This window comes from Castor canadensis, chromosome 1, assembly GCF_047511655.1.
Source record: "Castor canadensis chromosome 1, mCasCan1.hap1v2, whole genome shotgun sequence".
Taxonomy (NCBI): domain Eukaryota; kingdom Metazoa; phylum Chordata; class Mammalia; order Rodentia; family Castoridae; genus Castor; species Castor canadensis.
In genome coordinates, this window is record NC_133386.1 from 56,771,549 (window position 1) to 56,794,085 (window position 22,537).

General features: G+C 38.5%; 1 protein-coding gene across 2 annotated transcripts in view; it reads left to right on the plus strand.

Annotated features, from left to right (window-relative positions):
* Positions 1-22,537, plus strand: part of Prep (prolyl endopeptidase) — a 119,036-nt gene that overhangs the window by 26,773 nt on the left and 69,726 nt on the right. For both annotated transcript variants that reach the window (XM_020184652.2, XM_020184653.2), the window contains exons 5-7: positions 159-368; positions 6,507-6,628; positions 20,085-20,190. In XM_020184652.2, coding sequence (XP_020040241.2) covers positions 159-368; positions 6,507-6,628; positions 20,085-20,190 — 438 coding nt within the window. The remainder of the gene's footprint in view (positions 1-158; positions 369-6,506; positions 6,629-20,084; positions 20,191-22,537) is intronic.

A 22,537-nucleotide genomic window follows, 5' to 3' on the forward strand; every position in this document is an offset into this window, starting at 1 on the left:
GCTGAGCCCCAGGATGGCTCACTGTTTCTTTTTTCTTCTGTTGCCACATCCAGACCTGTGTTATGACTGAGCTTTGCCAGACAGCATAGAAGACAGTGAGCAAGGCTAGGAGTCGTGTCCCATGATCACCATCTGACGATGCCTCCTCTGTCCCATAGGTTATGCGTTTAGTGAAGATGGTGAATACTTTGCCTATGGTCTAAGTGCCAGTGGCTCAGACTGGGTGACGATCAAGTTCATGAAAGTCGATGGTGCCAAAGAGCTTCCTGATGTGCTTGAAAGAGTCAAGTTCACCTGTATGGCCTGGACCCATGATGGGAAGGGAATGTTTTACAACTCATACCCTCAACAGGATGGAAAGAGTGACGGTATGTGAAGACTTCAGGAAAGTACTTTTCCACAAGAGGTGTGACTTCCCATGACTAAAAAGGAAGCTAACTTATATAGAGGTTGTTTGGTCCCAGAGCCAGGTTTCCTCAAAGAGCATGTGTCAGTTCTCTTGGCTGTGTAACAGACCACAGCAAAGCCCAGTGAGTTTGAATAATAGTCTTTTATTTTTGCTTATGAATCTGTGAGTTGGCCAGGCAGTTCTTCTGGTCTTTGCTAGGTTCTTCTGTCTGTGGCCAGCTCTGATCCATTTGGTCTCTCATCCTTTAGTAGGCTGGCCCAGACTTGTTTACATGGTTGCTCAGAAAGATTCCAAGAGGAAGAGCTGGAAGGCACAAACCTTTTTGATGCCTAAGCTTGCCACTGGCACATTGGCCAGAGCAAGCCACAGGGCCAGTCCCTTTTCAACAGGTGGGGAAATAAATTCAGAAAATGGGGTGGTGATTGCAATCACTCATTCATAGATGTGTTATATCTTCCAAGGGAATCATGGAGAAAATGGGGTTTTTTTTTTTAAAACCCAATCTATTGGATAATGTTAAGTGATTGTAAACCTTTCCTTCTGTAGTACATCTCTTTGATCAGAAGTTACAGGTCACTTGTTGGTTGCATTTATCTTCACTCTTTTTTTCCTGTTACTTTCTGGATACATTTTTCTTATTCTCTTCATTTGTGCAAAGATCCTCTTGTTCAAGTGACTCCTCCTTTTTTTCCCCCCTCTTTACTCTTGATCACCCCAGATAGGCAGGGCCACAGACCTTGTAACTTCCTGGCACAAGCTGTCAGCACCATCTTCTACCTTATGCTACCCCATGTTTCTACATGGTGTGTAACAGCTTCATGTTACCATCTCTGTGTTAGAGATTAAGGGATTGGGTGCAGAGGCTCAGGAACTTGCTGGAGGGCTTGGGGCTGACAAGAATCATGGCTGCCTTAGAGCTTTCTTTTGTACATGCTGTCCTCTTATGATTTTCACTGTCTTTGTCATCTTTAGATATACTTACTTGCTTTTCTGTACCCCCCTTGTTAAGCCCCTCCCCCTGGTTGAATGGGGAATAAGGCTGTAATGCTTTTTATTTCTTGGCTATGTTTAGCTTTTGCTGCCTTTTGATTAGGGTATGGAAAGACCTTATAGACCAATGAACTATAAGAGGAGCTAAGAGTAGGCTTTTTGCTTCAAGGATGTTGGCTAAAGAAAGACATCTGTGCCTTGTACACTGAATTAGCTTCCTGTGTTAAGAGTCCCCCAGAGTTAGAAAATGTTGGTTATTTCCAAGTTCTGGGAGACAGGAGGAGGGCGGGGGGAAAGCATAATCACTGGCTATTTCTTGTTAGAGAGTATAATGTTAACCTGTGAAAAAGCATGAAACTTGTTATTTATTCTTCAGCGTATAGAGACATAAATAATGATTAGCAGTTGTGATTGGTTTAAGAAAGCCAGCATCTTTTTCCAGCTGTGTTCTGCCTTCTCATTGAGAGGGACACAGTAGCCTCTCTTGGACTGTAAAGCCATGACATTCACATTGTGCTTCTTATCACTGTTCATGGAAAACTCTGACTCTCTTAGGTACCATAAAGCGGTTTTCGTTTTAACATTATGGTATTATCTTTAATTTCCCTGGCAGCTTGGTGGATTTTCATAATGAAAAATAAAGTTCAGTCTCACAACAGTCTCCAAAATTAGCAAGAATGTGTGAGTTTTGCAGGGTGATATCCAACTGATAACCTAACTCATTTTTTAAAAAATAAACTTTGATTCACAGCACAGTTGAGGAGAAGGTATAGAGATACCACATCCTGTCCCCACACATGCATCACCTTTCCCATTAGCAACATTCTCCAACAGAGTGGTCCATTGTAACTGATAAATCTACATTGATACATCATCATCACCCAAAGTCCACAGTTTGCATTAGGGTTCATGTGTACATTCTGTGAGTTTGGACAGATGTATAATGAATGACATATATCCAGCACTGTAGTGTCACACAGATTTTTTTTCTCTGCCCTAAAAAATATTCTGTTGTCCACCTATTCATCCCTTTCCCCCCAGCCACTTCTAGCAATCATTGATTTTATTTATTTATTTATTTATTTATTTAGGAGACAGGATCTCACTTTGTAGTCCAGGCTGGCCTAGAACTTATTAAGTAGCCCAGGTTGACCTCCAACTCACAATCTTCCTGCCTCAGCCTTTTGAGTACTGGGATTACAGGTGTGTATCACCAGTGTTGGCAACACTGATCTTTCTGCTGTCTTCATGGCTTGGTCATTTCTAGAGTATCCTGTGATTGGCATTATGAGAAGGTAGCCTCTTTAAGTTAACTTCTTTCACTTAGTAATATACATTTAAGTTTCATGGCTCAGTTTTGTTTAGTGCTGAAAATATCCCATTGTCTAAATGAACCCATTATTATCCATTTATCTACTGAAGGAAATCATGGTTGCTTCCATGTTTTGGCAATTATGAATAAAGCTGCTGTAAGTCTTTGCATGGTCATAAGCTTTAAGTTCCTTTGGGTAAATATGAACTAGCACAATTGCTGCTTCATGTGGACAGAATAAATTTACTTTTGTAAGAAATCTCCATAACAACCTTTCAAAGTAGCTGTACCATTTTACATTGCCTCCAGCAAAGAATGAGAGTTTCTTTTGGTGCACATCCTCACCAGCATTTGGTGGTATCAGTGTTTTGGAATTTGGCTGTTGTAATTGGTGTGTAGCAGTTACCTTTGTTCTAATTTGCATTTCTCTGATGGCATATGATGGGGGGCATCTTTTCATATGCTTATTTGCTTTCTTATATCTTTGGTGTTAAGTTCTTATATTAAGGTCTTTGGCCTTGTATTTAATCACATTGTATCTTTTCTTATATTTGAATCTTATCAGTTCTTTGTATATTTTGGATAACAGTCTCTGTCAACTACATGTTTTGAAAAAGCATATATATACATATATATTCTTTCTTGTGAACTCAGGGTATGTACTCCAACACTTGAGTCTCACCTCCAGCCCTTTTTGTGTTAGTTATTTTTTCAAATACAGGCTCACAGTTTTTGCTCCAGCTGGTCTTGGACCAGGATCCCTACTACCTACGCCTCCCTCATAACTGAGATGACAGACATGTGCCACCACACCCAGTTTATTTATTGAGGTCGGGGTCTCATGAAGTTTCTCCTTTGGCAGGCCTTGAACTAAGAGTCTTCCTGATCTCTGCCTCCCAGGTAGTTGGGATTATAGGCAGGTACCACTGCTCCTATTTTGCAAATATTTTTTTTCTAATCTGTGCTTGTCTTTTCATGCTTTGTATAGTATCTTTTGCCACACATACATTTTTCATTTTAACGAAGTTTAACATCAATTATTTATCTCATGGATTGTGTCTTCGTAATATTCAAAAAGTTATCACTAAATCCAAAGTTATCTAGATTTTTTTTCCCCTATTTTATATTGTAGGAGCTTTACAGTTTCATATTTACATCTAGACATCTAGGTCTATGATCCATTTTTGTGAAGGGTGTAAAGTCTGTATCTGGATCCGTTTTGTTTTTTGCATGTGTATGTCTAGTTGTTCCAGCACCATTTTTTTTTTGTTTATTCATATGTGCACACAATGTTTGGGCCATTTCTCCCCCACTACTCCCTATCCCCTTCCTGTCTCCCCCACCCCCTCCCTTCCAGGCAGAAACTGTTCTGCCCTTATCTCTAATTTTGTTGAAGAGAGAGTATAAACAATAATAAGTAGGACAAAGCATTTTTGCTAGTTGAGTTAAGGATAGCTATACAGGGAAATTCCTAGCATTGCTTTCATGTACAAATGTGTTACATTCTAAGTTGATTCTTCTCTAACTGACATTTTCTCTAGTTCCTGATCCCCTTCTCATATAGACCTCTGTCACTTTAAAGTTTCTGTATTAGTTCCTCTGTGTTGAGGACATCAAATACTATCATGTTTTTTGGGTTTCCTACCTATCCTCATACCTCCCATATGTGCTCTCGCCTTATCATGTGACCAAAGTCCAACCACATTGCTGTATTTGCCCTTGATCTAAAGTCTGCATATGAGGGAGAACATATGATTATTGGTCTTCTGAGCCTGGCTAACCTCACTCAGAATGATGTTCTCCAGTTCCATCCATTTACTTGCGAATAAGATTTCATTATTCTTCATGGTGGAGTAAAACTCCATTGTATATAAATACCACATTTTCTTAATCCATTCATCAGTAGTGGGGCATCTTGGCTGTTTCCATAACTTGTCTACTGTGAATAGTGCTGCAATAAACATGGGTGTGCAGGTGCCTCTGGAGTAACCTGTGTCACATTGCTTTGGGTATATCCCCAGGAGTGGGATTGCTGGGTCATATGGCAGATCTATGTTTAGATTTTTAAGAAGCCTCCAAAGTTTTTCCAGAGTAGTTGCACTAGCTTGCATTCCCACCAGCAGTGAACGAGGGTTCCTTTTTCCCCACATCCTCGCCAACACCTGTTGTTTGTGGTATTTTTGATGATGGCTATTGTAACGGGTGAGGTGGAATCTTATTGTGGTTTTGATTTGCATTTCCTTTATGGCCATCGATGGTGAGCAGTTTTTCATGTGTTTGTCCATTTGAATTTCTTCTTTTGAGAAAGTTCTGTTTAGTTCAGTTGCTCATTTCTTTATTGGTTCATTGATTTTGGGAGAGTTTAGTTTTTTAAGTTCCCTGTATATTCTTGTTATCAGTCCTTTGTCTGATGTATAGCTGGCAAATATTTTCTCCCACTCCTTGGGTGGTCTCTTCAATTTAGAGACCATTTCTTTTCTTGTACAGAAGCTTTTTAGTTTTATGAAGTCCCATTTGTCTATCCTTTCTCTTAGTTGCTGAGTTGGTGAGGTTCTATTGAGGAAGTCCTTGCCTATACCTATTACTTCCAGAGTGTTTCCTGCTTCTTCCTGTACTAACTTTAGAGTTTTGGGTCTAATATTAAGGTCCTTGATCCATTTTGAGTTGATACTAGTACAGGGTGATAAACATGGAGCTAGTTTCAGTTTTTTGCAGACGGCTAACCACTTTTCCCAACAACATTTGTTGAAGATGCTGTCTTTTCTCCATCGTATATTTTTAGTGCCTTTGTCAAAAATAAGGTGGGCATAGTTGTGTGGCTTCATATCTGGGTCCTCTATTCTGTTCCACTGGTCTTCATGTCTTTTCTTGTGCCAGTACCATGCTGTTTTTATTGCTGTTGCTTTGTAACATAGTTTGAAGTTTGGTATTGTGATACCTCCAGCATTGTTCTTTTTACTGAGTATTGCCTTGGCTATTCATGGTCTCTTGTGTTTCCAAATGAATTTTAGGGTAGATTTTTCAATCTTTTTGATGAAAGTCATTGGGATTTTGATGGGAATTGCATTTCCACCACTATTTGTTGAAAGGACGTTTGCTTCATTGTATTTTGTTTGTTCCTTTGTCAAAGATCAGCTGACTGTATTTATGTAGGCCTATTCCTGTTTTCAGTTCTGTTTCATTGATCTATTTGTATATTCTTTTGCCAGTACCATACTGTCTTGATTGCTATAGCTTTTATAGTTAGTCTTGAAGTAAAGTAGTATTTGGTCCTCCACCTTTGTTCTTTGCCTTCAGTATTGTGTTTGGCTCTTCAGAGTCTTTGGTTCTCCATATAAGCTTTAGAATCAGTTTGTCCACATTCACAAAATAATTTGGTGGGTTTTGGTTGGGAATGCTTTGAATCTGTAGGTTGAGTTCAGAGGGACTGACATCTTGGCAGTATTGAATTTTCCTATCCATGAGGATAGAATAGCGCTACATTTGTTTACTTTTATTTCTGTCATCATAGCTTTATAATATTCCCTAACAGTTTTTTGTACATGTTTTATTAGAGCTATAGCTAAGTCTCTTATTTTCTTGAGTTCTATTGTAAATGGTATTATGTTTTTAATTTCAAATTCTACTTGTTCATTGCTGGCATGTAAGATAGTGATTGAGTTTTTCTATGTTAACCTTGTATCCTGCAACCAAGTACTTAACATTTTAAATATTTCTACCATAATATAATATAGGTGGAGTAATTTTTCTTAAAATTGCCAATTGCATTTCAGTATACATTTTTAACTTCCTCAGGCACAGAGACATCTACCAATCTCCATCAAAAGCTCTGCTACCATGTTTTGGGGACCGAGCAGTCAGAAGATATTTTGTGTGCTGAATTTCCTGATGAACCTAAATGGATGGGTGGAGCAGAGGTATTGTACAGTTGTGAAATTTACCTCAGAGATTGTGTCTCATGTATGTATGTATAAATATTCTTGTTATGTATTGATATTTATGGATAGTAGAAGTCTTGTGAGTGACTATTCTTTTTTAAAAATATTGCTCTTCTGATTGGTTTTTAAATATTGAAGGTGATAAACTTTTTAACTTCAATCTCAACATAAAAATCTTAATACTTGCTTATGGTAAAAATATAAAAGTAGATAGTGTAAAGCATGACCATTTCTAAACTCAGAATCCTACTCAGAGTTGAGCAAAGTAGCCTTCCAAAAGTTTTCTTTGTTCATGTGAGTGAGAGTGTGAATGTGTGTGAGACAGAGAAGGTGGGGCGTTTTCCTGTTTTACTCAACTTTGCTCCTTTGTCTGTATTATTCATTTGTTTTCATATTATATAAATATCTATTAGGCATTTTCCCATTTTATAGCTGTTCATACATTCCTTGGGGATCTTGTACTAAATGATATGTCCTTGAAGTTGGTGGTCTAGATTTTATTCTGTAAATTGAGAGTCAGCTGTGAAGAAATTTAGGGGTACTTGGGGAAAAATTTGACTCTTGTTAGTTTATGAGTATACGAAGAAATATTTGTTGTTAAAGAAAGACAGAGTGGGTGGTAAGGGAGGGCGTGGGGGCAGGGGAGAGAAATGACCCCAAGCATTGTATGCACATGTGAATAATAAAACAATAAAAAAAATAAGAAAGAAAGAGAAACATGGTGAGTGTTTTAACATGTGTAGGATAAATTATCCCATTTGTAGTGGGAATGAGGAATCCACTACAGACATTTTAGCCTACTGAGGCACTTTCCTTTCTGAAAGATGAGTAGAACTTTGGTAGAAAAGGGACATGTAAAGTTTTTATTACTGGGGGTTATTACTGGGTTCATTAAGGGACAGAGTAGGATTCCTAGTATTTTATACATGGTATAAAAAAAAATAGATGGTATAGATGGTATTCCCAAGTTGTCCTTTTCTTTATTTTGTTGATCTAGACGAAAGGTCAGTAAACTACTGCCCTTGGTCCATATCTAGTCTGCTGCCTAGTTTTCTAAGTTTTATGGTAGCTGAGCCACACCTAACAGAATTGGGTAGTGCTTAGAAGTTCTCTGGCCATACAGCTGGAAGCTTTTGCTATTTGTACATTCAAAAAAAAAAAAAAAAAGAGAATTTAAAGTGCACTCCTTTTCATGTGTTTTCTTCCACCTAGCTCCTTGCCTTACCAGCTTTTCTTCTGCAGTAACTGCTGTCGTTTTTCTTACATGTTTGTTTTTAGTGACTTTCTGAAAGCTAGTTATCTAGTTGCTTGTTTCTACTAAGTTTGCTTCCTGTCCCAGCTTCTCATAGCTAAGTTTTCTGCTTAGGTGTTTAGTTATAAAAATAATAAACATTTTTACCTTCATCTGATTGAAAACAAAACTAGGGAGAGATAAGTAAGGTATCACAAAAGTTAAAATGTTAAGTCCTGTGTATTTCGCTTTATTTTGTCAGGGGTGTTAATGGGGAAAACTTATAATCAGATGTTATTGCCTTTGTTTTCTTATAAAATCAAAGGTATGTGAAATTTTTAAGCTTCAAAGTTAATAATTTCATTGCAGCAGAACTATTTTAATCAAGGTTATTTGGTTGGTAGAATAGCATAAATATTGAAAATAAATGGCAAATATCTATATTTTAGCATATAGGTCTAAAAGAAAACAAAGACAGCTTGACCTATGCAACTCTAGTTACTCAGATGATTCTACTAGCATGTAGTTGAAACAGCTAGTTTTATGCGTTTTTTAAAACTCAAAAAAATCATAAAATGTACATAACATAAAATTTTCCTTTCTTAAGTATACAGTTCAGTGGCGTTGAGTACATTCACATAGTTGTGCAACCTTCACCATCATTTGTCTTTTCATCTTGTAAATCTAAATCTCTGCACCCATTAAACAATAACTCCCATCCCTCATCCTCCTTTCCCACTGCCACCTGGCAAGCATCATTTAACTTTCTGCCTCTTTGTATTTAACAGTTTTAGGTAGACTTTTGTGACTGGCTTACTTTACTTATGATGTCCTCAAGGTTCATGCATGTTGCAGCATGTGTCAGTTTCCTTCCTGTTTAGTCTGAACAAGATTCAGTTGTATGTATATACCATATTTTGTTTATCCCTTCATCCAGGGATGCCTAGGTTACTTTCCATAGGCTTATTGTAATGCTGCTATGAGCAGCTAGTGTTTACAAGTAGTAAACATGTCCTGTATACATTTAACATGTATAATCAATTCTACTAGCTAGGCAAATAAAAACAAAAGCAAATTTAAATAATTCTGGTGATCCTTATACCATTCCTGCAGTAGATTATGCTCTGCATAACTTGTCTAATATTGTATTAAGCATATCTTTGAGAATCGGTTATTACCCTATGCATAGGCAAGATAAAATACCTATAGGGCATTAGCATGCCAGTCCATGACTAGAGCTGCCTGCTGGATATATTAGGTCCTAAAGTATCTTTATCTTCTCAACCACCATGCATCTTGCCAATTGGACAGAAGGAAAAAGGTCACACAAAAACAGCAACTATTTAAAGACTGGCAATTAATGGAGAGATTCATCTCTCCTGCATAGAAGTAATAAATGAAGTTGAAATAAATTAGTAAATAAATGGACACACAGTGAGTCAGCGGAACCTTGTATGAGATCAGGGCCCTCAGTAGCAAGTTTTATGGAGGACATCTGTGAGGAAACTAGTGGGATTAGTAAATACAAACTGGGTGTATGCAGGCTTCCCCTAAGCTGTCTCCCAGCTGCTTCGGTGGCCTTGCTACCACTGTCAGCACACCAGTTACCAGGGTTGGTTGAGCACCTTTGACTGGCTAGGTGAGTGCAACCTCTTTCCTTTCCCCTCCAAGAGGGACATCTTGCTACCTAAAGGAGCATTCTGTCATTGAATCGTGAATTCTATAGCACTGTAGGAACAAAGCCTTAGGCTCACCCTAAACTGATGGCTCAATGTCAAGTCTCCCACTCAGAAAAATCTCAATTATGAAGACTTGTGCTAAAGCCAGGATAGTCCAAGAAGCTGATGTGCCATAGAACTGGCTGGGCCAGCAGCAGCCATGGCTGGAGTGCAGTCAGTAGTCAGGGCGCCATGGGAGTGGTTTCCTGAATCATCGAGAAACATGGAGTCCTCTTTATAATCATGCACAAAAGACATGTGCTGCAGTTGTTGCTTTTATTTTTAAAGTATTTGCTTTTCAGATCATCATGAAACCTAGTATTTTGTTAATGCATTTAACAATGTCTGTGAATGAAGAGACAGAGTTACAGTGAAGGAGTATACTGGAACAGAAATGGGGTTTTTTTATTCGGGCCTCATCTGGGTGGTCTAGGGTGAGTCCCTTCATCTGTCCAAGTTTCTTCCTTGGTTTCTTCTGGGACTTTTCCGCTCTCAAATTCTGTGGATGGAGGATTTATCACAGTATCTCAGAGTCCTGAAGCAGGATTCCTGGCTGAGAACATAGCTGCTGGGGGTGAGGGAAGTGGGGTGGCTGGAGGGATGATGTGGAGCTGCTGTAGCTGCATGGGTGTGGATTTCTCCTGTCTTCCTCCTCTTTGGCTACTGCAGTCCAAGGTCAAGTTCACTTTGTATCCTAGATGATAACTTCCCTTTATGTTCTTGATGTGACTCAATGACTCACCTTCCTTCCTGTACAGATGCCTCCTTTGCCTTCCTGCACAGACAAGTCTTCCTTGTTTTTTCATTTTTGGTGGGACTGGTGTTGGGACTCAGGGCTTCACCCTTGCACAGCAGGCACTTTAGTGCCTACTTGGTGCTGGTTATTTTGAAGGTGGGGGTCTCACAAACTGCTTTGCTCTGGCTGCCCCTGAACCTCAGCCTTTTGATCTCAGCTTCCCAAGTAGCTAGGATTACAGGTGTGAGCCACTGGTGCCCAGCTAGGCTTTCCTTGTTTTGAGCAGGGAGAATTTGCAAAGTTCCAGTCAGGAAGCAGCACTATTGTCTTCAGTCCTGGCTGCCTGTGATCCTGTCTCCTCAGGATGACCATCTTCTACCAGGTAGAATCCAGAGATTTCTGGACACTTTTAGGTATGGATTATTAAAGATAATTGGAGGCCTAAACAAAATCTCACTCTCTGATTTATGTGCTGCTTCCCCTCTCCCCAGCTCCAGTTTGGTGAGAAACACATGGGGTGCCAACAGTGACGGGGGAAGTTTCAGTCCCTCTCCTCACTTACGCATCCTGTTTTAGTTTCTCCAGTAGCCACGCAGGGAGAAATTAGAGAAGGCCATGGGAGTTGTGTTCATCCTGAGAGGTTTGTTGGTCTTTCTTGGCTATTCACAGTCATGATGTATGTCTTGGTGTCAGCTCTCTATGGCATCCTTGTGTGATGAGTCTCCCTTAGTTCTGGGGACATCTGTATCCTTCCCCCATTTGCACTGCCTCCGTCCCCCACAAAGCTTCTGCTCCCAGAAGTATTCCCTCAAGATTTGGACCTCCCTTCCTCTCCCCCTCCATCCTTTTTCAGCAGGGACTTTTCAAGATGTCTGGATGACAGCAACCTTCCTGGTGCCTCTTGGTCCAGGAGTCTTTGCAAGCACAGGCTGTATTTACCACTGACTATTTACCTGTCAACCAAGGACTTCAGAGCACCTCCTGCCCACACACTCTCCTGTACTTGTCAAACTGCTGTGCTGGTGAACAAGAGCTCCCTCAGGCCCCTGGGGTGTAGCACAAAACAGCTGACGTTTGGCTTGGGTATACAGAGATGTCAATTATTTAATATAGACCCTGAGGCTTTAGTTGAAGGGCAGGATTGTAGGAGGATAGAAATAGCTGTGCTTTTTAGGAAGGTTGTACTGGACAAAAAAAAAAAAACCCTATTTTAAAGTCAATGTGAACATTTTGGGAAGAAAAAAAAAAAAAAAACCCAAAGAAATCATACTGAGCCACTGTTCCCAGCAGAGGGTGCTCTAGAATGAGGATTGTGATAATGTACAATGTCACTTGAGAAAGGCGAAGGCAAAGTGCCTGACTTCTGATCTAGCAGAATTCTACACTGGGAGCCTAATTCTATTAGGAAAAGTGGCTTGATTTTTTTTTACAAAGGTAATCCTAAATCTTAGTATTTGCTGCATATCACCAAGAGCTATTTTTATATGTTCATTTGTGATCCCTAGTTATTAAAAATACATATTCATATACATAATTAAATGTGTTACACGTGTATTAGCTTGTAAAATGATATGGTTTGAGCTTGCCTCACAGTAGGTACTCAGTGAATGTTTGTTCCCTTTCTCTGTCTGCTTGCTCTGCTCAGGTTCATACACATGAAGACCAGCAATCTTACTCAATAGAGCATGCACAGGAAAGAAAGGCCAGGGAAGTTCCTGAGGAGCTCTGACTCCTTTGCCCCTTACTCATTGGGTAATTTTAACTTGGAGCAGTGATTGTTCAGCAGCCTGTGTCCTAGTCGGCACAGTTCATACATTTATTCCCCCAAACCTAGTAAACCCTTGCCTTATGTCCTCCGCTGTCTTCCCTTTCCTTAGCACCTCCTTATGTGACAAAATCTACCATGCTGATCAGTACATGGGGAAAATCTATGCAGCATGTTTGAGAAGGCAGAAAAGCCAGGAAGCCAAGCTAGAGAGCTGCCTGTGGGAAAAGCAAGATGGCTACACTGCCCTTTAGGCATGAAACAGCTCCTGATAGGAGAGTTGTTTTGTTGCATGGGCTGAGTATCCCTTATCTGAAGTGCTTGGGATCAGATTGCTGATTTTTTCAGATTTTATTATTTTTGCCTATACTTAATGGAGAGACATCTTGGAGATGGGATCCATGTATAAACAAAAGACTCACTTATGTTTCCTAACAGCTTATATACATAGCCTGAAGGTAATTTTATACAGTATTTTTGATGTACCTGCAGTTTTACCAAAAACTGTCACATGAGATCAGGTGTGGAATTTTTCCATTTGTGACAATATACTAGTGTGCAAAAAGTTTCAGATTTTGGATCTTGGAGTTTTTGGGTTAGAGATGTTCAGCCTGTATTAATATTGGACTTGATGATTTTCTCATTTGATCCATATTATTGCTCAGTAAAGGAGAAAAGAAAATGAACAGTAGATTCTTGAATAACCAAGCTTATCTGCCTGAGAAACAACCATATAGGTTAGAATTGTTGGTGTCTATATGTTGTCAAGAACTACATTATTTATTTTGCTTTGAATGGGTTTTCTTTTCTGTTGCATCTATTTACAACACACCAGGCAACATATCACCTGGCATTTAGATTGACTGTTTGTCTTTCCCCATTGCTCTGGTACCTCTCTAGCTAATTTGATTTAATGACTGCCCGTTAGGAGTGTGTAGGTTACCACACACTCACATACTTATAAGGCTGTCCTCCGCTTGTTACTGACACTGCCTCTTACTTATTACCAATCCATAAACGAGTCCTATAGACAAAAACTTGTCATTGTGGGTGGTTAGTGTGACATTAAAAGTTTTTCTAAATTAAGTGTTAGAAACACACTTAATATGAAAGTGATGTTACGACTGACAACTATTATGAAAAGAATCCAAAACAGTCTTTAACATAAATTGGATGAAGTTTGCTCTTAAGACGAACATGATTAACTCTCAAAGTTATTAAGATCTGCTTTTACTACTTTTGTTAATTTCTGCAGCAATTTCAAGTGTCACTGCTTTCTAGTATACTTTTTACATGTGCAGTTAATTCTTTTACTATCACAAAAATACTTTCCTCAACTTAAAGAAGTGCATGTAGATTCTAATTCCAAAAAATGGGAAAATCTTTCTTTACTCTCTTCTTTAAGTAGAACAATTTTACTTATTAAAGAAATTTCATGCCCATGGTGATTTGGTTATTAACACAAGATCACATGACTTTAGAGTTCCACAGCTCCAGTATAGTTTATGAGTTTTTCTTTGAAAATGATAAATGTTTGATGAAAGTTCACATTTCCATGTATTTATAAATATTAGTTTGTATTTTTTTGTTTTGAAGGACAAATAATTTTGTAGGTAAATGATTTTCAGCTTAGAATGTTAAGTTTTTTTTGTTAATTTTCTCTTACCATGAGATGCACAGTCAGGCTTGCTCATTTTGGTCATTTGGAAAGCCTAGCCATTCTGATCATGAAACAGTATTAAGACTGACAATACCCAAATTCATCAGCCTTAAGACTTTTATCATACTAGTAATCAAAAAAATACGAGTTTTTAAAAAAACATACAGAGGTCCCATTCTCCAGAGAAACTGCTATTATTGACATATTTGTATCTATTTCACACTTATTTCTGTAGATTCAAGTATATACCTGATTGATATACACATGTCTATATCTCTGTCAGTCAAGTGACCTGATGGTGTGCTAATGACTTCTTGAAATCAAGAAGACTAGCAGAGTGACTGAAGTGGTAGAATGTCTGTCTAGCAAGCATGAAGTGAAGCTCTGAGTTCAAGCCCCATTACCACACACACACACACACAAAAAAAGACATGGAGTAGCTTGATGAAGATTCTGGTCTAATGAATCATTGTTCCACCTGCAGGAAGCTCTTAACTGAAGACATTTTATAAAACATTTATTTGAGACCAGATTCCCCTGGTTGATGATCATCTCTCTAAATTTTCTGGGTTTTCAGTTTGGGGATTTAGAATTGTATATGCTTGGTTGCCTCAATTATGTGTTTGTTGGGCCAATATTTGTGAAGCTAACAGAATAAAGTATAAGATACATACTCTGTCTAATAGTTTAAATGATACTTATCAAAGGTTTCTTGGTAAACATGATTATCTGTAACGTAACCTGAGACCACAGTATGTACAATTGAAATTTGTTAATCTATGTGGTTTCACATTAATAGTATATAATACCTCTATACCTTTTGCCCTGTTTTTTGATAAATGTAAATGAGTGTAACAGTAGTTATTGGGTAGCCTCTTTAAAAATAGAAGCCAACACTTTTGAAGGTTCCTCAGGTTAGCATGATATGCCAAGGTAAGAAACCATAAAGAGTAGAGGGAACACCTCTTTCTGCATTCCTCTGACCTCCCTGCAGAGGAATTTTTCTTGATCATAGTTTCCCAGTAGCTGGGTAAGAGAGATTGGGAGTTCACAGCTTACCTGATTCACAGTCCTGGGCTGCATTCTTAATTGTGTTCCTTATTAGCAACAAAGTACTGTGCTGTCTTGGTTCCCCATCTCCTGACTCTTGTTTCACTTCAAGATGATTCAGAGTTCAGACAGGGGAGAATGTACTGTTTGGGCCTGCTCAGGAGACTGGGTAGAAGACTGGTAGCTGTGGGCTTTGCTGTTCTACGCACTGCATATTGACAGCCTGGCATGCCATCATGGGTCATGTTCCCTGGGAATCAGATGCTAAGGAAGAAGTTTGTGTGCTGGAAGTTTAATGGAATGCTTTCCAAACCTCTGCCTTATTGAGGATGGGGAGGAAAGGTGAGCTGTGATGCTGTAACCACAGAGGCCACAGCCGGTCCTTCAGGGAGTTCTCAAGCCAGGTTAGCTCCCATCCTAACTGGGAGAGGAGGGGAAGTCTGGTCCTTTATAACCTTACATTAACCAGGCATTATATTGGGGTGAACCTGAAAGAATGCACAACTTTAGGAAGAGATGAAACTCTTCACCTTGAAGAGATTCTTGGAGAGGTTTGCAGATGAGTGCTGTCGGCTGCAGCATCCCAGAAGGGATAAATGCTTTAGTCAGAGGGTGACTACCACAGCATCCAGCACATATGCTGATGTCTGCCAGTGAGATGTACACTGTCTCCAGTGAATGAGCGTCTTTAGCTTGAGTATATATTAGTTGTAGATACCTGTGCTAGCATACCAGTTGTAAGAATGGAAAATTTTAAGCAACTGCTTTTAGGAGAATTTTACCTCTCCTCTAGGAATCAGTTAGAGGTGTCCTTCCCCAAAGCCTTCTCAATCTCACTTTTCTTCCCAGCTCCCTCTCTGTCAATTCTCTCTGTCATTCCTATCATACTTTGTGCTTTTTGCTAGTAGTGTTCTACAATATGGATTGTTGTTTGTTTCTGTTTCCATGTCTGTCTGTCCCATCTTATGATGAGCTCTTGAAGGCCCTGCCCTATTGATCTGTGTATTCCAAATCCTGGTTCAGCAGCAGGCACAGAGAACCCTCAGACAGTTGTTGAAAATACAGCCTTGACCTCAAATCTCCTGAATAGTGGTTGGCTGTATTTGGTGACATGTCTTTGGTAGGTGAGATGGAATGTTGTCTTGGACTAGATTATCCTTTTGAAACAGCTGTCTTCAGTGACAGTAGCCATGCCCAACCCCATCCATCCTAGGCAAAGGCATATACTTTCTTTTCAGAAGGTTTTTGTCCTTGAACCTGTCTCTGGTGGTTAGCTCTTTTGATGACCTGGGTTGGACCACCCATATGATTCATTTTACAATGACTACTGCAATAACCAAAGCAAACTGAGTGACTTTCACCATTCACTAAGGACCCAAATGTTGCTCCAATGCATAGAGAAGTTAAGTTTGTGGAAAACCTGCCAAGGAAAAGGAGCCAAGGGAAGAATGAGTTACTCCCTTAGCCTGGAAGTGAGCATGCTGCTCCTTCACTCAAGGAGGCATTCCTTTCTGCCAGTCACTAGGGCAGGAGCAAGGAGGGGTGGCTTTTGGCTTCTTTTGGAGCTTTTTTCCCCCTGTATCAGGTGTTGGTTTGGTTATGGGTAATGAAAAGCCAGGTACCAGTGAATTACCAGATGTTATTTAGAATACCCATAGAATACCATATTCTTAGTACATCTAGATTTTTTTTCCTTTGTCCAAATACTTTTATCAGAACAGGCATTAGTACTTCCTTCTTCCTTAGTTATTTTCTGATTGCATTTAATCAGTACTCTATATGTAAGCCAAATGATTTCACAGATTTCGATGGTCACAGTGGCCTGTATTATTAAAAATTGTCAGTGATAATAGTGAAAAGCATTATCTTTCATTCCTGTTGGTAGCGATAGTAATGCAAGTAATGGATTTAATATCAGCAAAAGTTAGTGTTTCATTTATAGTGAACCTTAGAGTTTGCATTTGTTGGTGCTTTATTTACCTAACTGGTAGATTTTCATGAAATGAAGTGGTTTTGGCTTTCGGGAAAGTGCTCGAAATGATATAGACATAAAGTAGAAGAAAGGTGTGAAAAGCACAGACTTAGGAATTACGTATTTCATAATTGGCCAGGCTAACATTTATTGCACCTCTGTCATAAGTCAAAGTCACTGATTTATAATCAGATTGCTTCCAGAAAGCACAGTTATTCTAGCTGCTGTCATATTGCTTAAAAAATACTATTTTGTAAAATGGAATATGTGCTGTTCTATCAAGGCCCCAAAAGCTCTGCGCTCTCCTGCTTTTCTGTTTTCCTTTTCTCTGGCTTTCAGGAAAGTCACTCTATTCTGTTAGATTCAAAAATCCTTATCAGTAGGATTTGTGTTGTTCCCTCCCAATGACTTCTGAAAAGCTGTCTTTAAGCTTGCTTTGAAATAGTCCAAATATGAGACTGTTGCTAAGTACATACTGGTTTTTGATTAAATTTTAGTGGAAGAAGATATATTTCTCATTTGTATACAGTTTGGGGCAAATGACTTCTAAATGATTTGGAGATTTGAGGCCTTGAGCATTTGAAAATGCAAAGGTGTTTCCAGTTCAGCAAATTTTAGTGGCTGTGGAATGCCTTTGGATTGTGAAGAAGAGCATTATAAGGAGGAAGAGCGACTTAATTGCCATTCTAAGGGCAGAGTATATTGAGACTTCCTGCTTTAGATCAGGCATAACTGCAACAACTGTTTAGTGCAGCCAGAAATGTTCAGAAGAGCTCATTAAATGTGCTGGAGACAGCTGCCTTCTGAAGTGTTGTGTGGTTCTTGCAGTGGATTTTACTGTTCTTTCTGTTGACTGAATCACCGCGGCTGAATGTCCATCACTTGTGATTGATGTGACATGACATTACGTGACATGACTAAGCTGTGCAGTTTGTCTTTATTTAAAAAACAAGGGAACAGAAGTATGAAATACTGTTAATGAGTCTGCTTTTGATTGTATTTAATAAAATTATAACTGTGAGATTACTGATGATACTGTTAAATACAGGATGGTCTAAAAATAAGGTGAAACTAAAATTCAGAAGGTTGGTTTATTAGCTATGTATATTAAAAGCTTAAGGAAAATAGAATGTGCAAGTCCCAAGTCAAAGAAGGAAATATATTTATAAAGAAATTTATATTGATACAAGGACGAAGGTGTCTGTAACTCAGTGATAGAGTGCATGCTTAGCATGTATAAGGCCCTGGGTTCAATTCCCAGCACCAGAAAAGGGGAGGTGAGGGCAGAGAGAAAAAAGAGAGAGAGGTAAGATAAATAGAATATTGAAGTGTATAAAAGCCAATCAGCAATAGCAGTTACTGTACACAAAATATAGATTCTGAGATTAGATTTTAGAAACTAAATCACATTGCGTTCATTTGCAAGAGACTCCCAACTAAGACATAATGACAGATTTTCACTTCTGGCCATGCTGCTATAACTGGTACTGGCCTAGCACTACAGTCATATATGGCTAGAAAACTAGCCAGATCACCTGTTTTCAGATACTGGCCAAGAGGCAGCTCAGGACTGATCCATGAGAGAGATGAGTCTTCTAATTGCCTCAACTTTCTGCCTGGAGGTATTTTGGGGATCCCAGCACAGGGAGGAGGAACTCAGAGTATTTCATTCTCACTGAACTAAGGCTCTAAAGAGAGAGAAGCCATTGGAATTTGCATAACAGAATAGCAAAGGAGGGAAATATCCACTAAGAATCCTAGAAATCTACCTTGGGATCCCCTCATGTTTTTGCTGTTAAAGTTGTGTGTTTGTCTGTGTGTGTGGTGTGTGTGTGTAAAATAACAATAGAAGATTTTAAAGAAATGACTCATGATTGACAAGTCCTAAGTCTACTGGGTAGGCTAGCAGGGAAGAGTTGCAGTCTGCTGGCTGAAATCCTTTCTTCTTGGTCAGGAAAGGTCTTCTTTGTTCTATCAGTGCCTTAACTGGTTGAACAAGGTCCACCCACATTATGGAGGAAAATCTGCTTTATTCCAAGTCCACTCATTTAAATGAAATCTTTCCTTTAACAAGTACTATCCCAGAAACATCTTGAATAATGTTTAACCAAATATCTGGGCTCTGTGGCATAGGCAAGTTGAAATAAAATTAACTATTATAACGTAGATGTGGAGAAGCAGGACCTCTCATATGCTGCTTCCAAGTAACAGCATAAGTTGATACAACCACTTTGGAAAATAATTTGGCAACATCTAATAAAGTTGAATATGTACATATTCTACTACTATATAATTTTACTTCTATTTCTGTGTCCTGGAAATTACTTTAGGTTACATAAACATGTTCAAGATTTTTTTGTGTGTGTGGAGGGAGTGAATCTAAACAAGCTACATTGTAATCATACATGGAAATATTACAACAGAACCCCTCACCCCTCCGTACAATTAATATATGCTATTAAAAGTGTTTTTTAAAAAAAGAATTTTTTAAAGGATTGTATGTACTAGGAAGAAAATGAAAACATTTAAATATTTGATGGTAGGAAGAGAGATCAATTATAGCATATTTCTAAATTATCTTGTACAATAAAATAGAGGAAGTGTATTTATGTATGTCAACCTGGATTAATTGTAAAAATTATATTAAATCAAAAAATTAATTACAAAAGGGCATATAGATTGATACCGTATCAATAGTTATGACTCAAAACAATAGTATTGTTTGTTGCATTGGATTTTTATTATGATTCTAATTGCTACATAAGATTTTGTTGTTTCATACTAAAAAAGAAATCTCCAGAAGCCCAGGCCTTTCATCTGAAATCCTGTAGTTGAGGTGACTACAGATATCCTAGAGTTGCTTTGTAGAAACTTGCTAATATGACCAGTATGAAGCACAAGAATTTCCTATATGCATAACCACTCTGGTAATTCTTACTCACATAGAAACATAACTTTTAAAATAGGTAATCCATGAAAGTTGAGGATATTAGTGTTCAGAACTGATTGTACGTATTTTTCCTTAAAAGATGAAAAATTTACATAAAATCACATTGAAGTTGTTAGGACATTCATTTATACCTACTGATAACTTTGTGCTTAAATAACAAACTGACACTATAAGTGAAATAAGTTGAAATTGGTATTCTTTTTTATTCTTTATTATCAGATTATAAGTTTGGGGTGAGGTGCTGCATTTGAAGTTAACCTTAATTTTTTTTGTTTGTTTGTTAATGTTTAATAGTCTTCTCACAAAATGTCTGTTTTAATCAGTCTGCTGCACTGTTTGTGTCTCCTTCACAGTTATCTGATGATGGTCGCTATGTCTTGTTATCCATATGGGAGGGATGTGACCCAGTAAACCGACTCTGGTACTGTGATCTACAGCAGGAATCCAGTGGCATCACTGGTGAGTTATTTTTCAGACTCAGATAATTATTTCCATTAAGAAGCAATTATTCTAGTCTTCTAATTGATTTCCCAGGAAGTCATCTTCCATTTTACCACATCATCTCAGTTCATGTGATTTTTTTTTTTTCTTTCAGTACTGTTCCATAAAATGAGGAAAAATTAGATGAAGCTAACTCTTAGGTTTACATTTTCTCTATAGATTAAGGTTAATCATATTTTCTGCACTTGCTTGTGAAAATATCCTGTGTGTGTTACCAGTGAAGAGTGTTAGGGAGAAGTTGGCCTATTGATCTGTAAAACGCTGAAACTGCCTGAATATAAGCTTGCAAACTGTCATAGGCATGGGGTTGTTATACTAACGAGAAATTATCAGATTAACAAGTAATTATCTCTTCCTGAGCCACATGCACAGTAACAGCCTGATTTTGCTTCCTATGTCTCCATGGTAAACCAAGAACCAGCCAGTTGCGCATCCTGGAAATGGTTCATTTTTATTTTATATTTTAATTTAATTTATTTTATACAGATTGAAGGTTGAGCTCAGGGCCTCTCACTTGCTAGGCAAGCCACACCCAGCCTTTTGCTTTTAGTTTGTTTTTCAGATAGGGTCTCATGCTAACTTTGCCTGGGCTGGCTTCATACTATGATCCTTTCGGTTCCACCTCCTGAATAGTTGGGATTACAGGCCCATGCCACCATTCCATACCTGAGGTGGCTTGTTTTAAGCAATACTCAATTATTAAAAACAATATTCAGTGTCACTCTATAGTAATTTATGACCTCATTATTAGAATTTGATATGCATTACATTATGATGCAAAAATATTTACTTCTGATTGGGCATCATATCATTTTAAACTTCTTAGACATTACAGAGTACTGTTCACATGTATAACAGGGTACAGTCAACAACTTTCATTCTGGTGTCAAGTATATATCCATTTTAATAAACTCTGAATTTTCTTCTGTGGTATATTTGATACAGTGTAAGAACTTTGTAAATGCCATAATGTACCCCAGCACAACAATAAAAAAAAAGAAAGAAAGAAGGAAAAATAGATACACTCATTTGGTGTCAAGAAAAGTACAACAGCTAGATCAGTGTTCTCATTTTCTGAGAGGAACAAAGCACCACCCAGAAATTGATCACTAGGTCTCTGTATTGTTGACTTAAGAATGAGCTTGGCTTTGTGGGGGGGCTACATCTGTAATCCTGGCACTCAGGAGACTATGAGAGGATGAAAAATTCAAGACCAGTCAGGGCCACATAGTGGGCCCTGTCTCAAAAAAGCAGCAGCAACAAAAACAGTCTGAATGAAACAGTGTTGTCCTGCCCATGTGTTCCCGTGTGAATCTGAGATGTTAGAAAAGACTTTCTCTGGTTTATTAAAAATTCCAATTACAATGTAATTGTTTTCATTTTCTGTTAATAACTTCATTATGTCTTTAAATTAGTAAGTAGGCTTACAAAAGATATAAGTTAACAAATTAAAAAATACAAATTACTTGCTCCAAATAGGGGAGATATTTCTATCCATGGCATTCATACACTGAACTGCTTTTGCTGTATCCACTTTAGTAAGAAACTTGTAAACACTTTGAATGAAACTTTGAAAGAAATGTGCAAGCTTTCAATGAAACTACAAGTGCCAGCAAAATTCAAGGAAATCCTTTGTTTTCCCCTCAACGTCTTGGTCCTTATCTTTCTTATTTCACACCCTTCCTCCCATTTTATCATGTAGTGTTAATGAAGACTTAGAGAAGAGAACATGATACACAGAGATTGGAACTGCAAAAAAAACCACACACAGAGATGCACTGGGCCCCTGCAAATAAAATTCTATACAGTGCAGCCATGAGCGAATATGAAGAACAAAACAGAAGCAACTGAGAAATCTTAAATTGCTCTCTGAAGATACAGAAGAAAAAAACTCAGTTTCTCTTACTGTACACTCACAACACAGATCATGTCCGGGATCCCAAAATGCGAGGGGATTTCTCCCCACCAGCAAGCACACACACAGTCAGGTCTGCCCCAGATACCAGCTGATTCCCTCTCAGTTCAGTTCTGACTCCACCTATCCGGAGGGGGCATCAGATTCCATGGGTTGAGGGCTCAGTCCCATCAAATGTCACCCACTTCAGTCATAAGTCCTAACTCTGAAGCTTCTGATTGACTGGGGTTCTCACCACCCCCTCATTGCAATCAGTTAATTTCCTAGAGAGGCTCACAGAACTTAGGAGAACACTGTATGAGTTTATTTTGAAGGAAGGGTCCCGAGTGCTGGAGCATTAGTTCTTGTAGAGCTGGGGGTGCACCCTCATCCTGGCACCTGGATGAATTC